General features: G+C 34.3%; 1 protein-coding gene across 3 annotated transcripts; it reads left to right on the top strand.

Annotated features, from left to right (window-relative positions):
* Nucleotides 1-61: 61 nt before the first annotated feature.
* On the top strand, nt 62-24,704 carry LOC128988757 (cytosolic carboxypeptidase-like protein 5). 3 transcript variants are annotated; one of them, XR_008490431.1, is made up of 14 exons: nt 62-305; nt 3,059-3,194; nt 3,705-3,824; nt 4,172-4,317; nt 8,710-8,866; nt 9,403-9,584; nt 10,872-11,131; nt 11,964-12,086; nt 13,204-13,385; nt 14,562-14,700; nt 15,003-15,210; nt 16,648-16,809; nt 18,558-18,767; nt 24,025-24,126. XR_008490431.1 is itself a non-coding variant. In XM_054410365.1 (13 exons), the coding sequence occupies exons 2-13, from the start codon at nt 3,104-3,106 to the stop codon at nt 24,385-24,387; spliced, it is 2,133 nt and encodes a 710-aa protein (XP_054266340.1). In that variant the 5' UTR covers nt 62-285; nt 3,059-3,103; the 3' UTR covers nt 24,388-24,704. The 3 variants fall into 3 exon arrangements, 2 of the variants coding, with proteins under 2 accessions (XP_054266340.1, XP_054266339.1); XM_054410365.1 differs by lacking the exon at nt 18,558-18,767 and having other exon boundaries at nt 62-285; nt 24,025-24,704; XM_054410364.1 differs by lacking the exon at nt 18,558-18,767 and having other exon boundaries at nt 24,025-24,704.
* Nucleotides 24,705-24,868: the final 164 nt, after the last annotated feature.

Here is a 24,868-nt window from a genome sequence, read left to right as displayed (position 1 = left end):
TTGTTCTCACTGACTCGTCTCAGTTATTACAACAGCGATCTTCCTTATCTGTGCAGTTTTGTTGTCTCAAATCATATGGTACATAATCAATTTTTTATTTACAATTTTACACCACAGAAGATGATTGGAGGGATAGTGTTAAGTTGTAAAATAAATAAATAGACAAAACCTTAAATAATAATCGTCTGCTAACCGTCTATTCTCTGCTCTAGCACATCAACAAAGCAAGAATAATTAATTTTGGATTGAGAACGAATTGACTAGCGCTCCACTACACAAGTACAAGTATGACATTTTTCAAGTCAGTAAGTAGCCTATATTTTGATTCAGCTTGAAAGTAAAACAATTTACACTGTTGGAGATAATGTCTTGAAATTAGACACATTACCCTAGGGATAACTATTTTCTATAGCTAATGGCTATAAATAGGCCTGTTCAGTTTTAGTTTTACACTAATAAGATTTGCAATTAGTAATTGACTGTTCCTATTTCTGTATTTAAGATCAACAGACTCTTGACTTATTCAGATCAATGTTTCATTTTACAAGATAAGACAAGACAAACTTCCTTATAAAATATCATTGTAGAAATATGCAACACAAACGTTAGAAATAACTTGTCAACATATAGGCCTACCTAGGCCTATTCTAGTTTTGTATGCTCATATCTCCATTTGATTGTAGTTAGGTACGCATTCAGTTAAATATAAAGGCTACTTACAGTCTCCGCAATCCTGTAAATTAATTGAGCACTACGGCCGTTTCGGAGATAACTCCATCGTCGGGTGCGTAGTCATCCGACTAACCTGAACTATGGTGTGATGATCACACTAATCTGAACTATTTACATATTTACATTTTTTACGTGGTTTCTTCATTTTCATTGTGTCAAAGTAAATAGTAACATACAACACAAAACACGGACACGACACGAAAACATTAAGGCATGTGCACGGCTAAAAACTGACGACCGACTGAAAAAAAACGACTGCATTCAGTTAGGCTGCTGCCAATAGATCAATAGACCGTATGGAATGGTCAAACTTCGGTAAAACAAATTCTTCAATGAATTTTTTTTTTTATCCTGAAACTTTCATAAAGGTCAATGCTAAAAAAAAACGGTACTTTCCTGTTAAAGAGAACATTCATTATTATCGATGATTTTGTATCGATATATCGATATTAACAAATTGAAACATATCAGCTGACAACTACGATAAATATTGTTCAGTATCGACAAACAATAATGAAATTAAACTGTTCTAAAAAAAAATTACCTAACATAACTAACCAAACTTGCTGTGTAACATTCCATGTTTAACTTGCCTTTTCTGTTTTCAAAAGTAATTTTTAAATGGTACAGCAAGTTTGGTTGGTTATGTTAGGTTAGCTTAGAACTGTTTCATTTCTTAAATCCATATAATATACTATTTTAACCTAAACAAGATCAGTTGTCAATATGTAATGGATCGGTAAACAAAAATATCGATATATCGAAAAAATCATCGATAATAATGAATGTTCCCTTTAACAGGAAAGTACCAAAAAAACACCTCATACAACGTAGTATTTAGGTTAAAAACCTCTGACAAATTTGTTTTTGATATGGGCATCAATGCGACCTCTATAAGATGAATTTGTCATGATCATAACCTCCATAGTAGGTACGTAGTTTTCAAAACAAACAGAAGCTTGTCTCAACATGAAACCTCCACCCATACCTCTTCCTTCCTCAGTCGTTGTTTGGCACGTGCCTGTGCAGTGGAAAAACCTCTATAAGATGAATAACGGCATTATTAAACCTCAATAAAACAAACCTCTTTATTAAGAATACCTCTATAATAAAAACTTTTTGCCTCATTAAATTAGATTTTTTAGTCTAATATTAAATTTTATATTAGTAATAATTGGCCTTTAAGCTGGGGTTTTCTAGACGTGCAAGCGGATCAGGTGATGAAAGAACTATAGGTAAAGCAAACTCATTGCTTATTTAACCTCAATTGATCAAAATTCAAAAACAAATTCTAGAATTGTTCAGACACTAGATTAGTCATACAAAGTGTTTTCTGTAGGCTAATTATATAAGGCCTACCATTGACCATCAAAGTCTTAATAAGACACAGTCTGATAAAGAAACCATACCTCACGATAGGTAGTTTATTACTTGTATGGTATTTAATTTCCTTTTATATCCAAACGGTCACGACCCTTACATAATTGATTCATGCAAATACAGGCTTAGTTTATACATAGTTTATAATTTAGACTAGTTAGGTACAATACAATTAATACAATACAATTAATTTGACCCCTTTTAGCGAATTTCCCATATAGGGAATAACTTACTGTAGGTCTCATGGTAAGACCTGCACTTGAGACTGATTTATTTTTTTGTTTTGATGTCCCCAGGGGTCAAAAACAACATCCGTTCAAATTCATAAACATATAACAGTTTTGTTATATATCAATATATTATATGATAAATTGAGCAAAAATCATCCAATTTTGATAACATTTCTAGTACAAACTTGTAGATCTACGATTACTCTAACGAGTACGCGAATCAGCGATCGGACCATGGGAACGTGGTTCTATGGTATGAAAATAGGTATTTTCCATTTTTTACCCTCAAAACATCAAATTTCCCAATTTCTCTCTAAACAATGTTGAAGAGCTAAGATAAAACAAATAAATTGTATTTAGTATATTGAAGTGTTTTTGTATAGTTATTGGTTAGCCTACAAGTATTAAATTTAAAATGTATTCCTATGGTTTTTTTTTTTTTAGAATAAGTAAACTGTAGTTGGTAGTTTTCTTGTTTATGGATATATTTTTATCAAACTTGGAAAATTTATTTATTATACTAAGCTATTAATATTTTACTAAAAACAAAACACACTTTATGACCTTCCTTGTAGCAGCAAACCTAGGTATTGGCGAAACTTAATGTAATTTAAATAGATTTAAGTGAAAATCAATTCAGGAAAATAGAAATTTGCTTAGTCAGCAGGTTTGCTGCGGCAGGGGTATTTTAACTTGAGATTTGGTTTGTGTTCCAGACGTAACATCTTACAGAGCTACTCTCTTTGAAACTATTATTGACAATGGATATTCAATGTGCAGGATTTACTTTCATTTCAAATTTTGATTCGGGCAATTTGGCTCGAGTTGAAGAAGTCACAAAACCCTCTTCTGGTAAGTTCATACTTTGTAGCTATAGTAGTTAGTAGTTTAATTATTGCCTGAAATTGAGCATTGCCCATATGGCACAAACATATGGTTGCCTACAATTATGCATTAGTCACACTAATTAAGTTTAGAACCATCATAAGTACTACCACCATTTGTTGCTTGATTTGTTTACAACAAACCATTTTCTTAAAACTACTTATTGCGTTTTTTAACTGAAATAAAAAATGAAATGCATTTAAATCATATAAACGCTCTGGAGAAAAATACAAAGCCTAGAATCAAAAGATTGCAGTAAGCCTACACAAATTTAACTTTCAATGATGACACAGCTGATGCAACATGTTTTAAACCGAAACAAAAACTACCCTTATAGTGACATAGTCTATGGGGTTGACATCAATTCTCTAGATAAAGTAAATCTTTCCAGTCAAGCGTTTTATTTATAATGAAAATGTGTTATTTTACAGTCAAAAAAATACTTTTCTGTTTTTCATTCGTCCTGAATTGTTCCAGACAAAGGTGGAAATGATGTTGGCGCACCTGACTTTGAATTTAACATTTGGACTCAGCCGGACTGCGCTGGCACGGAGTTTGAAAATGAGAGCAGAACGTGGTTTCACTTTGGTATAAAAGGCAAGGAATATTTTGTTGACCAGTTAAGACCTCTTTCAGCAACTGCAGTGAAATGGCTTTGTGTTTTCAGACCTCGCTTTTCTGCTGATCGCTGACCTAAGTGACCGTTGTACTAATTTAGTAGTGAAACACATTACCTTTCGTCCAAATCACAGATACAGTGTATGCCTGTGAGAATTTCCGCCAATATCAGTGATTTTTGTTGATAAAGGGATTTTTTAGTCTGATTAATGATGAATGGACGTAGGTAAACTGATAGGCCCTGCAAACCTATTAGAGGAAATTTTTAATAGTTTTCTTGGAATTTTTTGTGGACGTGTAATCATTTAAATTAATCTTGTTCATAGGTGGTACTCCCTTTGCACTTGTCAAGTTAAACATGGTAAATTTAAACCGGCAAAGTAAGATGTACAGCCAGGGTATGGCCCCAGTGTTCAGGATATCTCCGGGCAGATCTAGCTGGGAGAGGATACGAGACAAACCCACATTCAATGTAAGTAGACTACATAAGTTTTACAATTTCACTTTCTTTGTAGATTATTTTTTTTGTCAAATTGGTTTAAAATAGTTTTCAATACTTTTTTCCTCCTGCCTTTTAAAATTTATTAAATTTGCCTACTACAAAATTTATTATTTTTACGCTTAGCCTACTTCGACAAAATTATCATCAATGAATGATCTCTACTTTACCTTTCAAAGTTTTGGCTTGCATGATGAATTATAGGGATATAAATTATAAAAATTTCTAAACTAGTAGAGGTTTATTGTAACAGAAGGTACAAAGATCTTGGTAATCTGGACCCAGGCTTAAAGATGGTGTCAATTATGTTGGCCCCCAGGGAGGATAGTGCAGGAGGGACAGAAAACTTCTCCCACCTCTCTTCTCCTAATCTGCATGCATATATTAAATCTAACAGCAATTTTTTAGATGACTGTGCAAAATAAAAAGGTGATCGGGTTGAAAACAGTTCTAATGAGAATGTGTATTCTGCTTGCCACTCTAAATGATTTGGTCCCTACTTGAATGTGAAGAGTCCATCCTGGCAAATCAAATCAAATCAATATATCTTTTTTCATACAAGACAAGTAGGCCTACATGTTAGTACATCTGAATAGTGTAAGCTTAGCCATTTAAATTAACATTTGCTTAATTATTCATATACTCTTCTATTGAATATAATACTTTGGAAACCAAGTAAGTTTTTAGTTTTAGTTTAAATTTGGAACTGTTTATTTGACACTTTAATTCTTTTGGTAATTTTCTAAAATAACTTGCTCCTTTGTAAGACGGCTTCTTTGTGTAAAATTCAAGTCTATGGTGAGTGGGTATGATTTCATTCTTTGCGTGTGTTGTAAAGTAATGGTGTATTTCTTGTTCAAAAATTGTATCCTTCTTATTGTTAACCCCTTCGCTTAAAGCGACGGCGATTCGCCGTCGTGCTCCCGCGAGCCATTGTGTGAAGCGACGGCGAATCGCCGTCCGCCATTAAAACCAATATTTGCCGAGTTAGTTCCCAAAAAATCCAACAGATCGCATATGCTTCTTGTTCTGCAAGCTTCAGGCTTTCATTTGGTTGTATTTTCGTCGTCCACGGCCTGCCCAATCGGCAAAAACAATCAATTGAAAATTACGATTTACCAGCTGACGTTGGGAACGTTGTCTTGGCAGCTGTCTGCCTTGTTTGTTTATGTTTACATCGTCATTTCACAACAGTATTTATATTATGTTGAATTCTATTTTTCGTTTGCAAATAGTTGTTTTATAAAATAAATAAGATGAGTAACTTTTTATTTGTTGATGAGTGTGGAAGGGAATTGGACGAAAGTGAAATTGCTAAACTAATTGAATGTGACAGTGACTCAGACAGTGATTGTTATTTATTTGAAGAAAGGCTTGAGAGTGATGATGAATTATTAGAAATAAACAATGAACACGTAAGTGAAGCATGCAATAGTATAAGTATTGCTGACTGTGAACCTCAAGATTTAGCTGATAATGGTGTGACAGAGCATGCTAGCCCTAGGCCTGTTATAAATAGTGATTGTTTGCATGACCTGCATGTTAGGCCTAAGCCTGTAAATAATGATTGTTTGCATGACCAGCCCTCCTGTAGTTATTCCCGACCTATGTCCCCTCAAAATGTGCCTTTTAGGCCTAGTCCTGTGTCCTATGAACAGCAAAGTTCTGATGATGAAAACCCTGTTGGATTTATGGAAAAAATTTACCGAGGTAGGGTAATTGCACCTGCACTATCTCCTACACCCAGTGAGGAGGCTGAGGCTGATGACCCTAGTTTTATTGAAACCATTCCTTGTCAAGTACCTGAGTATAGTAGAGGTGCAACTATTGGTAGATCAAGGGGAAGGGGAAGTAAACGAGGTAGGCCTAAAGGTAAAATTCCTAGTTTAGTGCTACCTAAGCCTACTAAACGGTCTAAGGGCCAACCTAAAACAGCTAAGAAAAAGAAAAAACAAGGTTGGAAATGGACCAACACCATAGAAGACAATAGTATTTTCAAAATACCTTTTACAGGCTGTCCTGGTGTCAGGGCAAGCTTAGCAAGAAATTTAGGTCCTTCTCCATCTGAAGTTGAAGTATTCAACGCGTTTGTCGAGGATGATTTTTGGCAACATGTTTCTACAGAAACGAACAAATACGCCGAAGAGACAATTGAAAAAAATAATGCAAGTGGTAAAGATAAACAGTTATTCTCTGAATGGTTTGAAACAACTCCTGATGAAATGGCATGTTTTTACAGTCTATGTGTTTTGATGTCACTTGTGAAGAAAAGGACCATTCAATCGTATTGGGCCCCTACTGCTACTACTGAGACTCCGTTTTTTCGAAAAGTTATGCCTTTTCGTAGGTTTTTGCTCTTGTCAACAATGTTCCATATTTGTGATAATAAAAATAAGCCTCAGAATGACAAACTGTGGAAACTGAGGTATGTCATTGATTACATGAATCAAAAGTTTTCACGGTTATATTTGGCCGATGAAAACATTGCAGTAGATGAAAGCTTGATGAAATTTCGTGGGAGGTTGGGGTATGTGCAATTCAACCCCAAGAAAAGAGCCAGGTTCGGAATCAAATTTTACAAATGTTGTGAGTCAAGCAGTGGATACTGTACAAAATTTAAAATATACACCGGTGCTGAAGTGAAACAAGGCGAAACAGTGGAAGAAGGGGGTGGAGACACTGCTGAGGATGATAAACTTTTGGTGAGCGAGGCCATAGTCATTGAAATGGTCAAGGAATGTTCCGGTAATGGTCATACCCTCACAATTGACAACTGGTATTCCTCACCTCTCCTCTACTATAGATTGAAACATATTGGTTTCAATGTGATCGGCACGGTGAACTCTTGGAGGACAAATATGCCTGACAGCTTCAAAAGTGGAAAACTTGATGTCGGTGAGTATGAAGTTGCGTTTAGCCACGACATGATGGCCCTTAGATGGCAGGACAAGAAAGAAGTGTGTGTCTTGTCTACTTTCCACAGTAAGGGAGACAAAAAAACAACTGGAAAGAGAGACAGAGTCAGCGGTGAGGTGATTACCAAGCCTGAACCCATCCTCTATTACAACAGCTCGATGGGCGGTATCGACCGAGAAGACCAACAGCTCGCTTCTTTTCCTACGATGAGGAGATATGCTAAAGGGTATAAGAAGATTTTTGTTTACATTTTGGACATAGCTCTCTTCAACTCTTATGTTGTTTTTAAAAAAATCACCCAGAAGAAGATAGGATTTGCTGAATTCAAAAGTAAATTTACTGAGCAAGTGTTCCAGACCAGACAACTACCGGCCTACAAACGAAGAGGGCGGCCATCAACATCTGAAACCCCTCTACGGCTTCAAGCAGCTTCTTGGGGTCATTTCCCAAGACAAATCCCACCTAATGAAGTAAAGCAAAACCCATCAAGACGCTGTAAAGTTTGTAGTGCACAAGGGAAGCGTAGTGACAGTCGGTGGGAGTGCGAAATGTGCCTGGTTGCGCTTCACCTACCCGAATGTTTCAAGACATATCATACTAAGTTGAACTTTGCTTGATATCTTTTTGAGTCTACAACATGTCAATCAGTATTTTAAGGCAGAACAGTAAGATATTTTTAACTTTTATAGTCAAAATTTTTTTAAAAAAGCAAAAATAAAAAAAATTTAAATTTTTTTTTTGTATTATATGGTATAAAGAAATAATAAAAATACTTGTAACCAATAAAATGTTTGTTTTTTTTAATCTAAATTCAATTCTGATTAGAAAAATAACAGTATTTGATATACAAATACAAAATTCTGAGTGCAGGTAAAAATATTGTAAATTGTGTAAAATTACACAGAAATAATTCATTTTTTTGGCCCGGTTAGGTGTAAAAATAAGTTTAAGCGAAGGGGTTAAAAAATATCATAATAGTGTCCAAAATAAACTGAACATAAACTGTTAATATGTTTAGCATTTTAAAATGTTCCCTGCATGATTTATCTGGATTTAGGTTCTTTATTATTCTAATTGCTTTCTTTTCTTCTTTAAGTATTTTATCTAGATTTTCTAATTTAGATGAGCCATACAGACTAATTCCAAATGAAATGTGTAAATGAATTTATGAATGGTAAATAATTTTAAGAGTGGATTCACTGGCAAGATTACAAATAAAAACTACATTATGGTCGAACATTAAACCTAATTGTAACTTTCTTTGGTTGAAAATGCTTTCATTGACAGTGAAATAATCTTATGTTTATCAAACAGTATACAACTTGTGTTTCTTATGCCAGAATAGATTCCTCTCAAACATGAAAACATGTTTTTTTTTTAATTTCTTAAACTCCAAGCAATGCCACATATAAATCTATAGCTGTGTAAATTTAATACATTTCTTTTCAGACGGAAGACAATGTGTTCACCATGAGTTTCAAGTATAGAACGTTGGAAAATCTACGTTCGATCACTTACTTTGCATTTACATACCCGTACTCTTACTCAGAACTTCAGACCAGCCTGAGTTTGATTGACAGCAAACTACTCAGCAATAACAAACCTCGTAAGTTGTCTTGAAACTAAAAGTGAATACAGTAGCGTCCTCTGTGGTTGGGCCAGCTGAAGTGAAAGGCTTCACTTTCCAAGAATTTAATTAGAGGTTAGAAATAATGAACTCTTATTTCAAGCTATGGGTTACCCAAGAGCCTAAATAACAATAAAATCTGGAAATGTATATCAGGGAAATATTAGCTTAATCAAGGCGTTCTGTTTATTTGTTTTATTTATTTACCACATCTTTGGTTACTATTTACTATGCTTAAGGGATCTTTGCCAAGATTATCCATCATGATTAGTAAAAACATAATTTTACACAACCTTTCAGGATCTGGAATCCATCCCATCCTCAGGTGAGAAATTACGTACAACTTGACAAGATTTGTACAAAAACACAGCCTAAGCTGGAAAATTATGAATAAAAAACCATACAGTGAACTGTATAGGAGTGTTTGCCAATTGGCAACTCCAATACATCTCAACAATGCATGTTTACATCTACCATTGTATTATGATTTCCTATGACATGAGTGTTTTACACAGAGCCGAGACCTGACGACATTTACTACCATCGTGAGCCAGTGTGTTACTCGCTGGAAGGCCGCAGAGTGGAGTTGCTGACAATCTCCTCTTATCACAACATCTCAGCCGAGAGGGAGCCTCGTCTGGCCAACCTCTTCCCTGACACTGATGTGCCGAGGCCTTTCCAATTCACCAACAAAAAAGTATGAGATCATTGTATCAGGTTAGACTTATAGAGCTTAATATTCCTAGAACATGTAAATGAGTGGTTAAAATACCCTATTGTATCTAAATTCCCATAGAAGGTAATAAGCTATTACTGTAGGTCTCATGCTAAGACCTGTACCCGGGACCGATTTGCTTTTTAGTTTAAATATCTACAGAGGCGAAAAACACTGTCCGTTCAAATTCATATATTTATTTAATATATATATATATATGTCCGTTAGCACAATAAGTCATGCTGATTTTGATTTAACTTAGTACAAACGTGTAAACCTAAGTTTATTCGTACAAGTTTGCGAACCAGCATGATCTGACCATGGGAACGTGGTTTTATGGGGGGGGGGGGGGGGGAAATAGGATTTTCTTATTAATGGCCCTCAAAACATAAACCCAATTTCTCTTTAATCATTTTAATGAGCTAAAAAAAAAACATATAAATTTAGTTTATTGAAGTTTTTTTGTATGGTTATTGGCTACAGAGAAAATTACAAAAATTATAAATTTAAAATTCCTATGTTATACTTAGGAGAATGAGTAAACTGTTGTAATTTACTTGTTTATGCATATATTTTGATCAATCTTGGGAAATTTATTTACTACTATGCTATTAAAATTTTACTAAAAAACTCTTTCTTACCCTCCTTGTAGAAGCAAACCTAGGTACTCAATAAACCTATTGTTATTTAAATAGATTTAAGTGAAATTCAAATCAGGCAAAAGGGTATTTGCTTAGTCCGCAGGTTTGCTGTGACAGGGGTATTTATTTTATGTTGTTAAATGTGTTTTATGGTTTTACGAATCAACAGAAAAAGTATGTACGCTCTCCAGTTGTCATGCGGATGAATCTGAGTATTTATGGTGAAAATGGTAAAAGATAAGTGAGTTTTTGGCTGATTTCCATCTCTTCTAGGGAGCCACTTTCCATTTAGAGTTTCCTTCCAAAATTGTTCTATCGTGTCTTCATCTCTGATGTCTGCTTTTTGTTCGACAGGAATGTCTGGTTCTTAAAAAAGAAGCCTTAGTTCCCCATATCGTTTCATTTTTCATTTCCTTTTTTATTATGGCAAATATTTTCTATAATACTTCATTTATTTGACTTCTGGTTGAAATAGTTTCTCACCTGACTCCTAAAAGTGCTACAATGTCTACGTTATGTATTAAAGTCCTTCAGTTGTGTATCCTCCCCATCTTTCTCAAAATTTTTAAAAAGCTTCTTGTATTTGTAATCTAATAATTAAATGTTGTGTCATATTTGTCTTTTCAAGGTGGTATTCCTGAGTGCCAGAGTACACCCTGGAGAAACTCCCTCCAGTTTTGTACTGAATGGAGTATTGACCATGTTATTGAACAAGGACGACGTAAGTGCCCAAGCCCTGCGGCGACTCTACGTGTTCAAGCTCATCCCCATGTTGAACCCCGACGGTGTGGCGAGAGGGCACTACCGGACTGACACTAGGGGTGTGAATCTCAACAGGGTATACAACAACCCCTCACCCACTCTACATCCGTCTATTTACGCAGCCAGGTATGGTACACTTACGGCGAGGGTGGAACATTTTTAATTTGAAAAGATAAACCTCGAAGAAATTCTAAAACTTTAAACAGTGCATTGGATTTTATGATGGTTTTGACATTTTTTTTAAGATACAGAAGATTGTAATAAATCTGGATTTTGAAAAATCTGGGCTGATAAAATTGATTTAAAATTGTAACACAATACTGGGGTTTACCCTATTAGTTTCTATTGTATTTATTCTGTATTAATATTTACCTATGTAGGTTTTATGAGTAATTAGATTTTGGAAATCTATGCATCGGTATGGGAGTTTGTTTCAGATATTTTGTACCATTTTGCATAACAGTACTTCAGTAGACCTAATGTATCAAAAGTTGATGAATCAGCCCCTAGTACTAGCAATAGCAGGCTATTATTTGCCACTCCCCACCACTCTTAAGGCTGTACAAGTGACTTATGATCAACTCTGAAAATCCCAATGTTCTTGGAATCTAGATTGACTGTTTACCACGTTAGTCCATATTTAATTTAAATCAATCTTATTTAAATGAGTTATCTTTACAGATATTTAAATTTAGTGTTGACAATTTACTACTAGAAGTAGGCTGTTAAAAACAATCAGGAAGGCATAGATTTATATTACGCATATATAATATATTGCATTAAATTATCACTTTATCCCTCAATAGCCCCTGATTTCTGAGATTGTTCTATAGTTTCAATTTCTTCAAAGAATAGTTTTAATTTATTATCAATATAAGTAACTGTACACGTTTTCAATTTTACTTCACAGAGCTATTATTTTTAACATCTACTCATTGTTTTTGTGGAACTTTTGCAGGAGCCTGATCAGATACCACCACTATGGCGAGGAGGTTCCTGAGACTGATGATCTCATCTCCAACAGAGTCTCCGGCTTGTCTCTAGAACTGTCCAACAACTTGCCAGACACTCGCGAGAACCTGTGAGTCAATCTGTACACTTGATGAGTTATAAAACCTGTCAAACTAAATTGTTATGGTTATTAAGAGTTAATAGTTAGTTTATAGTTACAAGATACAGTTTCAGTGTTTCTGCAAAATAAGTAAATCAGATGGTACATTTATAGTTATTCTGTAGTTTACACAACGATCGCGTAAAGATATTGTTAACAACACGAGTAGAAAATTTAAGGTACGAGCCTTGGCGAGTGCCTTAAAAACTTCTAGGAGTGTCATTACTCAATTTACTTGAGTTGCGTACACTACTTTACCTACAACCGGTTTTTAATTAGCCTACTAATAATCACTACTCAAAACTTCTAAGAGAGGTTATGTTTTGTTTATAACCTCTCATTGCACTGACATTGATGCAACGAATCGTTGTACCAATCACTAATTGTGCCAATTGTTTACAATTAAATTGGTTAACAGCTAATTAGCTAAAGTTTGAATCATTACAATTTTACTTATTCTCTCTCAATCCTTCAACCTCATTGGTCAGTTACCTGTGTTTTTAAGTAAAACTATGCTGTTATGTAAGGAAACAATGCTGTTAGGGGAAACTTTTCAATTCTAAGAACTGAACTGAAACAGCTATTTAAAAAAAAACGGCCGTAGGTAAAAGTTGTAACATAATTTTGAAGACTACAGTAGTAGTATAATTTAAATATGAATATGTGATTCCAATTCAACAAAATTGGCTGAAAGCTATTCAGACTGGCTTCTGCTTGCAACCTGGAAGTCAAGTAAAGTTTAGAACTGCTGGTGTTTGGTTGACCAGTGGTGTTAATGTGCCAGACTGTTCAATTTTTTAAGTCTGATAAACTACAAACTGCTTTGCCCATCCAGCCAGGAGGCAGTGAGGGCTCAAATCCCACCTGCAGGTCTAAACAGTCGACGACTAACGTAATTGGTTAGTTCTTTATGAGTTGCTCATAAAATCATAATATAGGTACTACTTTTTACCTCTCCTTCCTGTATGAGTGTCCATCAAATTATAGTTTAAAATAATTTGTAATTTGTGTACCTTCATGATATGAGAGAGTTTTTTTTATAGGCGTAACTAAATCCATGTAGTTCAAAAGGTTAATATATTTTCAGATCATCAGTTAGCTCCAATTCAGAAAGCATTGATGAACACGATGATGTAAAGGAGAATTCAGCGATCATGTCCAAGTTGTCACCCATCTCTTCTCCTGGAGGCCCCAGCAAGGAAGGATCGGAACATTTCCAATCTGGGTTGTTCCTGTATGTTGACTTTCACGGACACGCTTCCAAGAAAGGTAGAAGAAGTTTAAAGTAAATATTGTTAATTGGTACCTATTCTCATCTAATCTAATAGTGTTTGAGACTAAGACTATATTTACAATTTTGAAAATAATTGTCGGTAAAGTTATAGGGCTCACAGTGACAATGGTATATTCTTGAATTTGTGAGAATTTGTTTCCCATTAGATTATCATGTAGATTCACTTCCTTAAAATATTTTTATAATTTACACATTATCATAGATTTTCTATACTGAAGGAACACATCCTATTTATCTGAACCAGATTTTTCTTGTTTTGCGTAGTTAAACATCGCGGGAAAACTATCTCGAATAAGGGACATTGCTGTGATCGCAAGTAATCAGTAGTTTCCGTTCGATTGCGAGAAACTTTCACAGATTTTACCGCAATCTTCTTGGATGCTTACAACGTTACTGTAATTCAGTCGTTTTAACACAAGTAATTATCACGGACGTTGCCACGATCGCATGAAATCATCACAAATTGTGCCGCTATTACAAGATGATCTCAGATGTGGCCGCGAACGCTAAAAAATCTTCACACGGGTTTTATAGTAAAATCATTACAGGTGTAACAGTCGCGGCATAATATCAAAGTTGTTGCCGTGATCGTGTGAAATAATCAAAGGTTGTTAACATGTCCACCGGCAAGATAAACCACTGTGGGTAGGATGTTGCCGTGATCAAGAGATTATCACGTGTGTTGCTGCAATCGCAAATAATGATTACGGAAATGCTGCAATCGTGGGAAATCATCATAAAATTTTCAAGAAAAGATTTCCTGATACGGCCATTGATGTCTGACATCGCGAGAAATTTTCACAGAGGTTGCAGCAATTATGGGAAATAATCACAAATCTCTCTGTGATCGAAAGATATGATCATTGATGTGGCCTTGATCGCATGAAATGATCACAGAATTCGCAGAAGGGGTTTTAGTTTACTAGAAGTAAATTAAGTTAAGTTTTGCTTTTTTTTGAGCGGCAAGTTTTGTCTTGAAAATTTAATTTAGAACCTGGAAAACTTTGAATTGTCCTTAATGTTTATTTTGGTAGGATGCTGGCCACTCTGTAGTAACATTTTGTTCTGTATAATATGATATCATCAAAAATCCAACTCGGAAAACTGAATATAATTATATGAATTCAATCACAAAGCTGATTATTTTTCAGGCATATTCATCTATGGGAACCACTTCTCAAACCCGACAGACAATGTGGAGTGTATGTTGCTACCCAAGTTGATGTCTCTCAATTCACACCACTTCCATTGGACCTCATGCAACTTTTCTGAAAGGATTATGTATTTAAGGTAACACATTGATGTTTCAAAATTCTGCTTTGAGACCTTGTATACAAAAAAATTTTCCCTTTTGTACAAAAATGAGAGTGGCGTAATGTGGAATCTTTCTCAACAAAAATATCTTATATAGACTAAGCGGAACATTAACAGTATGTACTAGACACCTACCATTATTATTATTTAAGGATCACCGTCTAAAACATATTTTTGGTAAGAATATCAATTATATAATGCCATAGGCAGCAAATTTAATGAGTCATAAAATGATGAAATGGAGATAGAACTCGTACAGCTGTGATGGCATGTTCTAGGGACAGACACGGAGGTCTCAGTAGGGAAGGGTGTGGCCGTGTGGCTGTACTGAAGGCTACAGGACTTGTACGTAGCTACACACTAGAGTGTAACTACAACACTGGTCAGATGGTCAATATCCTACCTCCCACACAGCGAGACGCTCACGACCGCAGGAACAATAACCTCCTGGTGCCTCCCAAGTACAGTCCGTCTGTCTTTGAAGAGGTACTGACTCCTATTACTACAGATATTATTTAATCACACAAGTTTGTAGAGTACCAAAATCTCTCACATTCTTCAGATTAGTGAATTGTCAGTCGCTAGCCTAGGCTGTGGTAGTGATTCACTAAATTGCATCACTTTTGTTCTGTATTTGCTCTTAACTTGTACTTATATCCTTTCGTAACATCTAACCAGAAGCCAGTTGGATCCAGCAAAAAGAAAGTAATTTTTTTTGTGGTTTTAAACTGGTTCCAGCTGTTTTTAATGATTGTGCTAAAAAGACAGCTGAGCTCTGTCTATAGTCCTTGCCACCCTAACTTGAGGCAGCCCAAGGCCGCGCGCCGTATATCTATCTTTGGCTGTTTCAAGATGGGGTGGCGAGGACTATAGCAAAGCAACACAAGGCATCTCACTCCTTTCTTATCCTTCACTCGTAACCAGGTACAAATATGCAGCACTGTTGAAACGGGACAGTGAGAGTGTTCAGTCTTTGGTCTTAGTATAATGATGTGATGGTTATAGTGAACATGGCTATATGATGATAAATAATGATAATGATTGACGGTCTGACAGTCCAACTGGAGAAACAAGTACTGGGAGAAAGAGAGCTGAAGAAAAGAAGAAGTCTTCACATAAAAGTGACTTCAGTAGTCCCATGTTGGCCATAACATGAAAATAATAATCAAACAGATAGTTAGAAGAAGATTTATTGATTATTTTATACTTATTCTACATAAGCCTCCTGAAAGATGGCAAACTTTATTATTTTCTGATAAAACAACCTAAAAGCTATATTTGAACATTTCTGCAAGATTCTACTTGCTCATTGGTTGGGTGTAGTTTCAAATAGCCTTTAAAGTGTCAATAAAGACTATTTGAAAAACCCATGTACCTACGATCGTTTTTTAAAGTAGCCGTTTTAGTTCAGTTCATAAAATTGAAGTTTCATATAACAGCTTAGTTTTAACTAAACAACACGGGTAACGAACCAGTGAGGTTCAAGGATTGAGATAGAATAAATAAAATTGTAATGATTCAAACTTTAGCCAGTCAGATGTTTACCAATTTAATTGTTAACGATTGGTGCAATTGGTTCAATGATACGTTGCATCAATGTAAGTGGCAATGAGAGGTTATAAACAAAAGCATAACATATTTTAGAAGTTTTGAGTAGTGATTATTAGTAATTAAAAACCGGTTGTAGATAAAGTAGTGTACAAAACTCGTGTGAATAGTGTTCAATCCATCAATCAATCTTGATTTTAACAAGTAATAATGCAGCATTACATAATATACAAAAATTATCCCATGGGCCTATGTGTGATATGAGTTCAACAATGGCTGCATGTGTTAACGTGATCATTGCGTAAACTACTATTTAGGTCTACAAAGTGGTCCGGAGTTTGAAATGAAACTTTAAAATCATTTGTAATGTTTTAGGTTGGGAAAGGCCTGTGCTACTCAATACTGGACCTTACTGGGGCAAACCCTAACTCCAGACTGTGTAATTCAGAGTTCCGATCTCTTTGTGGAGTCCGAGATTGGCTCCGCAAGTATGTTATGGTGACTGAATCAACCTTGCAGCCCAAACCTCTGAACCAGGTATGTTGCAGCTGGCAAATATTTTCACAATAAGTACGTTGCATGAATATTGTTTACTACGATGTAAAATTATGTTATACAAAATAACTTCCAGATTCACCAGTACGGGGAAATGCTAACTGTATGGTCAAGCTTTTAAACAAACAAAAAAACTAATTGTTGAGTTTTTCAATTTTAACAGAATTGTGTTCTTGTGCTGGTGTGCTTTACTCTTTATTTAGTTTGAGTATGGGGTAGAAACATTAACTACAGGGTGGGGCAATGAAAGCGCCCCAATTTATAAGCAGTACAAACTCAATAATATTCACCCTGTGGATATAAATAGCACATCAAAACACAGCTTACCTTTTGCCATTTTAACTTAATAAAGTCATTTTTCCATTTCTTGAGAGCGAAATCCTGCAAGTGGCGTCCTTGTCCTACTTGACATTAGGCACTTGAAAACTCCATCATATACCCCTCCAGCATTTCTTCAGGAATCACTTTAGTTTTTGGACAATTCTTAGCTTCGGATCAAGAAAATCTGTGGGGTGACTTTAAAAAATCTCGAACTTCAAGTAGCTTATTAGAAACCCCCCCCCTTCCAAAAAAAAGGAGCCAACGTAAAGCTTTTAACAACAACAGCGTCCTGGCAAATCTCTTTGGACTTTGAGTTACTGCGACTCGCACTCTTTCAACATTTGCTGGTGTACAAAGAGTTTTGCGGCACCCACCGATTATTTTTAAGGTTTAAGCGTTTATCCTAAATAATTTTACCCAGTTCACCATTGTTTTCCAATCTGGAACAGTGCCATGTTGACCAAGGATGGAATGTGGTCCAAACAATTTCTGGGTTTTTGCACAAGAACCACCATTTTAAAAATAGGTTTGCACATCAAAATCTCAGTGTTAATAGCCTCGGGCATAATATTTACTAAAATGGCATAGTTTAATTGATGTTTTAAGCACAGTTGATCATTTGTTGTTGCAACAATTAACATGTGACAGCTAAAACAAATTGTGACGTTCTCATTGCCCCACCCTGTATTTGTGAATAATTTGTGACCAGTTTATCTTAGGTTCCATAGGGCATTCCATAGGAAATTATTATTTTAATAACTATACAGAGTGAAGGGATTATTTTTTGTATATTAATATAATTCAGGTTATTGTATTTGTTGGATCGCTTCACGTTTTATTTGATAATTAATATCATAATATGTAGATGTGGTTTGTCCATCATTTTTAAATAACATATTGAGCAGTTGAAAATTATCCTACTTGAAAGGCATAGTTACAAATTGTTAATTACGTTTGTACATACTATACGTACAAAGAATGATAACTTAACCTAAGCTCAAACTAACATTGATTATTCGGCAGCAATAACAAACAAGTGAACATTAACATGGCGCAGACACTCACTTTGAATTGGTGCCACAGCTGTCCAGGTAGCTGGGGCTGCGGTGTTGGCAGCCTTGTATTAGAGAAGGCTACAGTAGTATAAATATGTTGTTGAGATAAACAGCTGTTCTTGGGAAAATATTCAAGGAATTTTTAAAGACTGTTTATTTGAGAGAAGCCTTGAATGATTTTTTATTCCTAGAAACGTTCAGTCTTGCATGTTTGATTTGATACCATAACTTTCAATTCTATCAAAATAAAATTAAAACGTGTTAACTAAATAATTTTTTGGTCTATTACTTAGTATATAGTTACGGCAGTTTTACGATTTTGTTTTTTGAGTTAATGTTTGGTTTATGTTATAGGATCCACAAAAGAGCAATTTTTTTCAGTTTTACGATTTAGAAGAAGAGTTAGATCAAAGCTTAGATTCTTCCAACAACAATAGCTTTTCTTAGAATTATATTTTACATCGTTTGGGAAAACAACATTGGCCATTGAAAACAGTTGACATTATGCAGTTATCTGCTTTTAAAAATCACTGTTTTCTTCCAAAATTTGTTTGTGATTATCAGGTGAGGACAAATGTTTATTTTCAAAGTAAAACTCACTCATTAGTCTTTTAAAAATCCTTGTTTCACTTAACAGTACCGTGTTAGAATTTCTTTCTTTTACGGTGTATGAAGTTATCTTCTTCTTAATCTCTGTTTCCTATTAATTTACTGCCATCTATTAATTTACTGCCATCTATTAATTTACTGCCATTAGTACCAGAAAATATATATTTTCCTAGGCCTATTGTAGACAATATATATGTAGTTGAGTATACATAGTTTATAGAGTCACAAGTAATTTTAGCTTCTGCATTTTACAATGCACACACATTAAATTAAATTTTTTTTACTTGCGCACACTTTGTACTGTTTGTTTGTTTACTTAAATGAACTTCTTTTTTCCCTAAGTTTTAGCCTAACTCGTCCATCATGAGAAAGCCACTGAATAGAGTCCATCATGAGCCGTTCATGAGAAAGTTTAGAGATGCTTTTAAATATTCCAGTAATTTGAATTGGTGAACACAGTGAAAACAGTGCTTGCGTTCTAAAATTGAAGAGCTTGAACAAAAATCTATCTTGAATTCGGAAACAATTTATAAACAATTCTTTATTAACATTAATATGTATTAACCAACACCTTTAATTTAGAACAACAGAAAAAACAAAACATCAGTAGGCCTGTTGACATCCAAAACTAAAAAAAAATGGTCTCTTTAAAGAAATTGTAATCGGATCTTTTTGGGCATGAATTACCTCTGATATTGCGATCAAGGAAAATGTCTTCGAAATTTGTGTGATACGGAATATTGTGAGGATGGATTTGGTATCAATGAAATTAGTTTCAAATTAAGTAAAAACATATTTGTGTGAGAAGGTAACATTCTTAAAAATTAAATACTTAAATAAATAGGATATCTGTGGAAAATTTCCAACACACACTGTCATTGTCAGCATTCAGCCTGTGTAAAGTTTCTTGTAAATAGTAGGACTAAACTTCTAAACAATATTGTTTAGGACCAGTTGTTATACTATCAACAGCATATTCTTCAAAATTTTCATATAATTGTGTGTTACTAAGTGTACATAATAGTATTAATAAATTTAAGTACAATACTGAATCATCGCCAATTATTATTATTTAATAGAAGGGGCACAAAAAAATTCCAAGATGGTGGTGGGTCGCCAGACCTTAAAAGAGTTACTTTAGACCAGCAACGCATGTAGGCCTATTAAAAATTGCTGTTTTTGCTGAAGTATGACGAAAAATACATTCACCTACGACCAATTTTTAAAGTAGTTCAGTAGTATTCAGTTCAGTTCTTAGAATTGAAAAGTTTCACATAACAGCATTGTTTACTTTCATAATAGGCCTACCATAGTTTTACTCATAACAACACGGGTGACGGACTAATGAGGTTCAAGGATTGAGAGAAGTAGAATTGAAGAAGAAGTAAAATTGTTATGGTTCGAACTTCAACTAATAAGCTGTTCAGGCCAATTTAATTGTTGAGTGGTGCAATTAGTGTTTGGTACAATGTTTCGTTGCATCACTGTCAGTGACAATGAGAAGTTATAATCAAAAATGTAACCTCCCTTAGAAGTTATGAGTAGTAATTTTTATAAAACACTGTTGTAGGGAAAGTAGTGTACGCAACCCGCGTAGTGTGAACACAATCGTTGCGTTAACTATTTCATAACTATGATGTTGCTGTACTACGTTTTGGTGCATATTTTCCTTAAACATTTACATGCTTGGTGCTATCTTGATAAAATGATAGTTACTAATAAAAAGGTTAAATACCTGTAGTACTTGTCCGTGATCCTGTGTTTTAGGTCAGCGACCCAGGATTCGAACCTAAAGGTTAATTTTTAAGCTGATACCATGGTTAAACTCCTACTAAACACACAAATTCTCTTCATAACTGTAAAGAGTCGTTGAACACACGAACAAGAAAACACAAACATTAAACAAAATTGACCAATTAATATACGGTAGCGTGCGTGGCGTAGCCGGCAAAAGATGAGTAATGACTGGGCATGCATAAACTCGAGTTATCGCACTAACGGACACACACATATATATAATTATATACTAGCTGTTGTAGGCTGATATGAGAAAACTGACCAAATATTCGAATAAAACTTTCACATACATGATTTACCTTCATCTCCCTAATTTACATATAATTTTTTCTTTATTTTTGACATTTTCAATTTTAATTTTGAAGTTGCAAAAAATACTAATTATTAAATTAAAAAGAATATTTTTTTAATTAAACTTTTTCATGGTAAATCACAAATTCCTTCCATCTTCAGTTTCTTCACTCACAATAAATCATTAGCAAAACTAAGTCAGCTGTTATAAACTTTAGAAATATTGTTGTGCCTTATCAATAGTCTTTTGAAATATTAAAGACACTAATCTATACTATAACAAATTTTAAACAAATACTTTGACATTAAAGACAGCAGACAAAACTAATATGATTATCAAAGCATCAAGGACTAAAAAATTTAATGGTAAATACAGTATATGTTTCATTGCATCTCTGATTCAACTCTACAAAAATATCAACAAACAACTAAATATACAATCCAGTTCTTTTAATCAGTTCCATCGTCCATTGCCTTACATTTTCACACTTACCATTAAGTAAACATAGTAACATTTAATTGATTTTATAAACAAAAGAACACTGTGTACTGCTTAGTTTTATGATATTTTCCTTGGTATAATTTGATCGGTGGTGTGGCAAAACACAAATAATAAATTTATCAAATAAAGTAAATGTGAACTGAAAGCTGTGTTAAGATAAAATAAGAGTATTTTGTATTTTTGTATTACCATTTGGTAATTAAATATAGTTACACATATACAACAAATTTTAGAATACAAAAATCAACGATGTATAATTTAGTTATTGATGTTATTCTTTAGTTTAATTTAAGTATAGGTTTAGAAAAATACCATAACTAAATAGTAAATTTACCTAAATATAGTACATATAAAAAACTATGTGATGTGCAAGTTACGTTAAGTTAATCTAACACATGTTAAGCAGTACAAATTTATTTAAAGTAGCCTCCAAATTCATACAAAACATCTATAAATTGTCATTGTCTTACTGTTTCCATGAATATATATCAATAACATTATTTTCATAACACTTAAGACACTTTAAAAATCGAAAGCAGAGCCTGAGTTAAAACAGCAACGCTTTTAGAATATTTGTTTTATTTCCATAATCAATGACATAGTTTTTGAATAAATGATCTTTGATAAATTTTTAGAGTAAATAAACCAACCACATAATTGCGTGAAATATGAAATATTATATTTAATTTCATTGGATCAGTTGTCTTAAATTGTGAAATATGCAATTTGGCAGTTCTTCTTGTTTACAGTGAAACGTCAAAGCAAATGTAAACATTGTGAGTATTCTCATTGCAGCCATGGAGACCAATCAATATTTACTTTTTAAATCCTCACCTCAGAACTTTTAAAGCCAAAGGGGCAAAGCCCACGGTCAGTATCGAAGTGTGTATAGTCCTATAATGGTCCTTGGTATGGTAGCTATGTTTTTGTAAAATTTAAGCCCAGTTAGTTGGTTCAGTAGTTTTTGCACCTATTAGTAATACACATACAGACAGACACCATTAGATTTGTATATAATAGTATAGGTATATAAATAATATATATATATATATAAATATTTTAATATATATGAATTTGAACGGATGGTGTTTTTGGCCTCTTGGGACCTCAAAACAAAAAATTAAATCGGTCCCGGGTCCAGGTCTTACCATGAGTACTACGGTAATAGCTTATTCCTATATGGGAAATTCGCTAAAAAAACAATTTTAAAATGTCATTTAAAACGTCAAATAAACTATCTTATCTCCTAAAACCATGAAATGTACAAAACACTGCTAATTTTGATAAGACAGGAATTTATAAAATTAAATGCAATGACTGTCCCAGTTACTATGGACAAACAGCTCGCTCGTTTACGCAAAGATTTAAAGAACACCTGCCTAAAAATCTACTAAATCTGCTTTCGCAAATCATCTGACCTGGGTCGCTGACCTAAAACAAAGGATCACGGACAAGTACTACAGGTATTTAACCTTCTATTAGTAAATTACGTGATTCAGAGGATTAACATGTTAAAAATTATACTAAATTTGATTCAGTAGTTTTAGCAGGATTTAGTAGCAAGCCTATGCTATACGTTTTGATAATTTTGTCGGTTGTAATGGTACATCCTCAACCAGTTTTGTGTATGATATATCCTCTTCCAAACAAGGTTTTTGATAAACTTGTATTTTAAATATTGTAGCTTTTCATCAGGAAAGTTTTAAGTGTTCTTTTTCTAAATTTTATTAAAATCAAATAATGGAGAAAGATTTCAGTTTTGTTTTCCTTATATTACAGACCTTTTGACGGGCATTGTGCATGAGTGGATGCCCCTAATATGCTCGTTTGTTCTACACATTAGCAGACCCGCACTAGATACAGATATTCACCTACGTTTCCCCATACCGTCTTATGTCACACTTATTCACCGACGGTTGTTAGTTTGATCGTGATTGTGCCTATGATATAAAGAACAGAGGGGTTAAGGTGTAAGTACCTAACTGAGAATTTTGGCAGTATGTTGGAAACATTACAAAGTTGATACAATATGAAACTACTCCTGATTTTTGAAAGCTTGAGAGTTGGAATTTAGATATCCTCTGTTGATTAGTTCAGTGTTGGAAATAAAGAATTAATCAAAAATTTCACGCTCTTATCCTGAGTCATCCACAATTTGGTTTTCATAATTTAATTAAATGTTTGATGGTCTCGTACCAATTTGGCAAGGCCAAAGTACCATGCTGATGACTCCATTTTATTATGCATAGGAAGATTTTGTACCACCAGATGTTCATATACAAGTTTACTGGCCAGGCACCTAATTTATGGACATACTCGTAAGTCTGTGAGCTTGGTTGAAAAATGTTTGAACATTACCGTTTTAGCTTCTACGATGTCATGGTTAACTCGGCAAAATTTTGCCGAGCCTAGTTTTGAATTTTGAATGAAACCCAAAAGAGAAACAATGTGTTATCCTTTCTCCATTCAAATATTAAGTACTACAAAATGTTAACAATATACCAGTACGTTTATGTCAATAACCACAAATTGAGGCAAATGCTCTAACAGCTTACATGCTAATGTTCACTATTATAACAATGTTGGTGTTTTCCCAAAACCTAAAACACTGTATGATTCCAGGTGCGATTTGGTATCCGACTGACTCCTCTGGTGGATGTAAAACCAAAACCGAGCCCTGCGAGAAACGTTCCTGTGGTGCTGCAAGTGCGGACTAAGTGTGCGGCCATCTTAGCCCTGGCAAGCACCAGCACGTCCAAACCTGCACAGGTGTTGCGCAGGAACAAAGCGGGCGCAGACGATGTCAACAAGAAGACCAAGAGACTCAAAGTCTCCGACGAGAACCGAGGAAAGTGGAAAGTGTCGAGATCTGACGAAGTGTTGGTGCCGTGGAGATCAGGCAGTAGGTTGGAGAAAAAGTCCGGAGGGGACCTGAGTCGACGGTTTAGCACCACGGACCGCAGGAAAAAACCAAAACCCAAGTGAAACATGCTTTGTATTTTTATTACAAATTATAGTGAGCATTTTAAAAACTATGAGATAACTGCCATTAATATTTTCAGTGTTCAAAAATTTTTATGTAAATAATCATGAGTATTAAAAGAGTTTATGTATTTTGTTATTGTAATTTACACAAAAAAGGTTTATATGAGTTGATCAGTTTGCTTATTGTTAAGACCACACCGAGTTGTATATTGATGGGTTATTACTTATTATATTGTTTATTTACATTATTGTAAATTTATTGTGATGTTTATTTATTAATTGACTTTTAGAAATAAAGTAATAAAGGACCAAATTGACTCAAGCGTCAGATTTATTAACCCTCATTCAGGAAAATATTTTTCTTTTTTTATACTAAGAAGAAGCATGCTGTGAGTTAAGCTGCATTGCCTAATGAAATGCCTGTTTTATACAGGGAAACAAACTACAATATCAGTACCAATATCACTGAAGATATCAAAGG

This window comes from Macrosteles quadrilineatus, unplaced genomic scaffold, assembly GCF_028750875.1.
Source record: "Macrosteles quadrilineatus isolate MER2022 unplaced genomic scaffold, UCM_ALF_1.0 Scaffold_3__2_contigs__length_128488019, whole genome shotgun sequence".
Taxonomy (NCBI): domain Eukaryota; kingdom Metazoa; phylum Arthropoda; class Insecta; order Hemiptera; family Cicadellidae; genus Macrosteles; species Macrosteles quadrilineatus.
The sequence above is the reverse complement of the archived record's forward strand: the minus strand, read 5'-3'. Positions and strand labels throughout refer to the sequence as shown.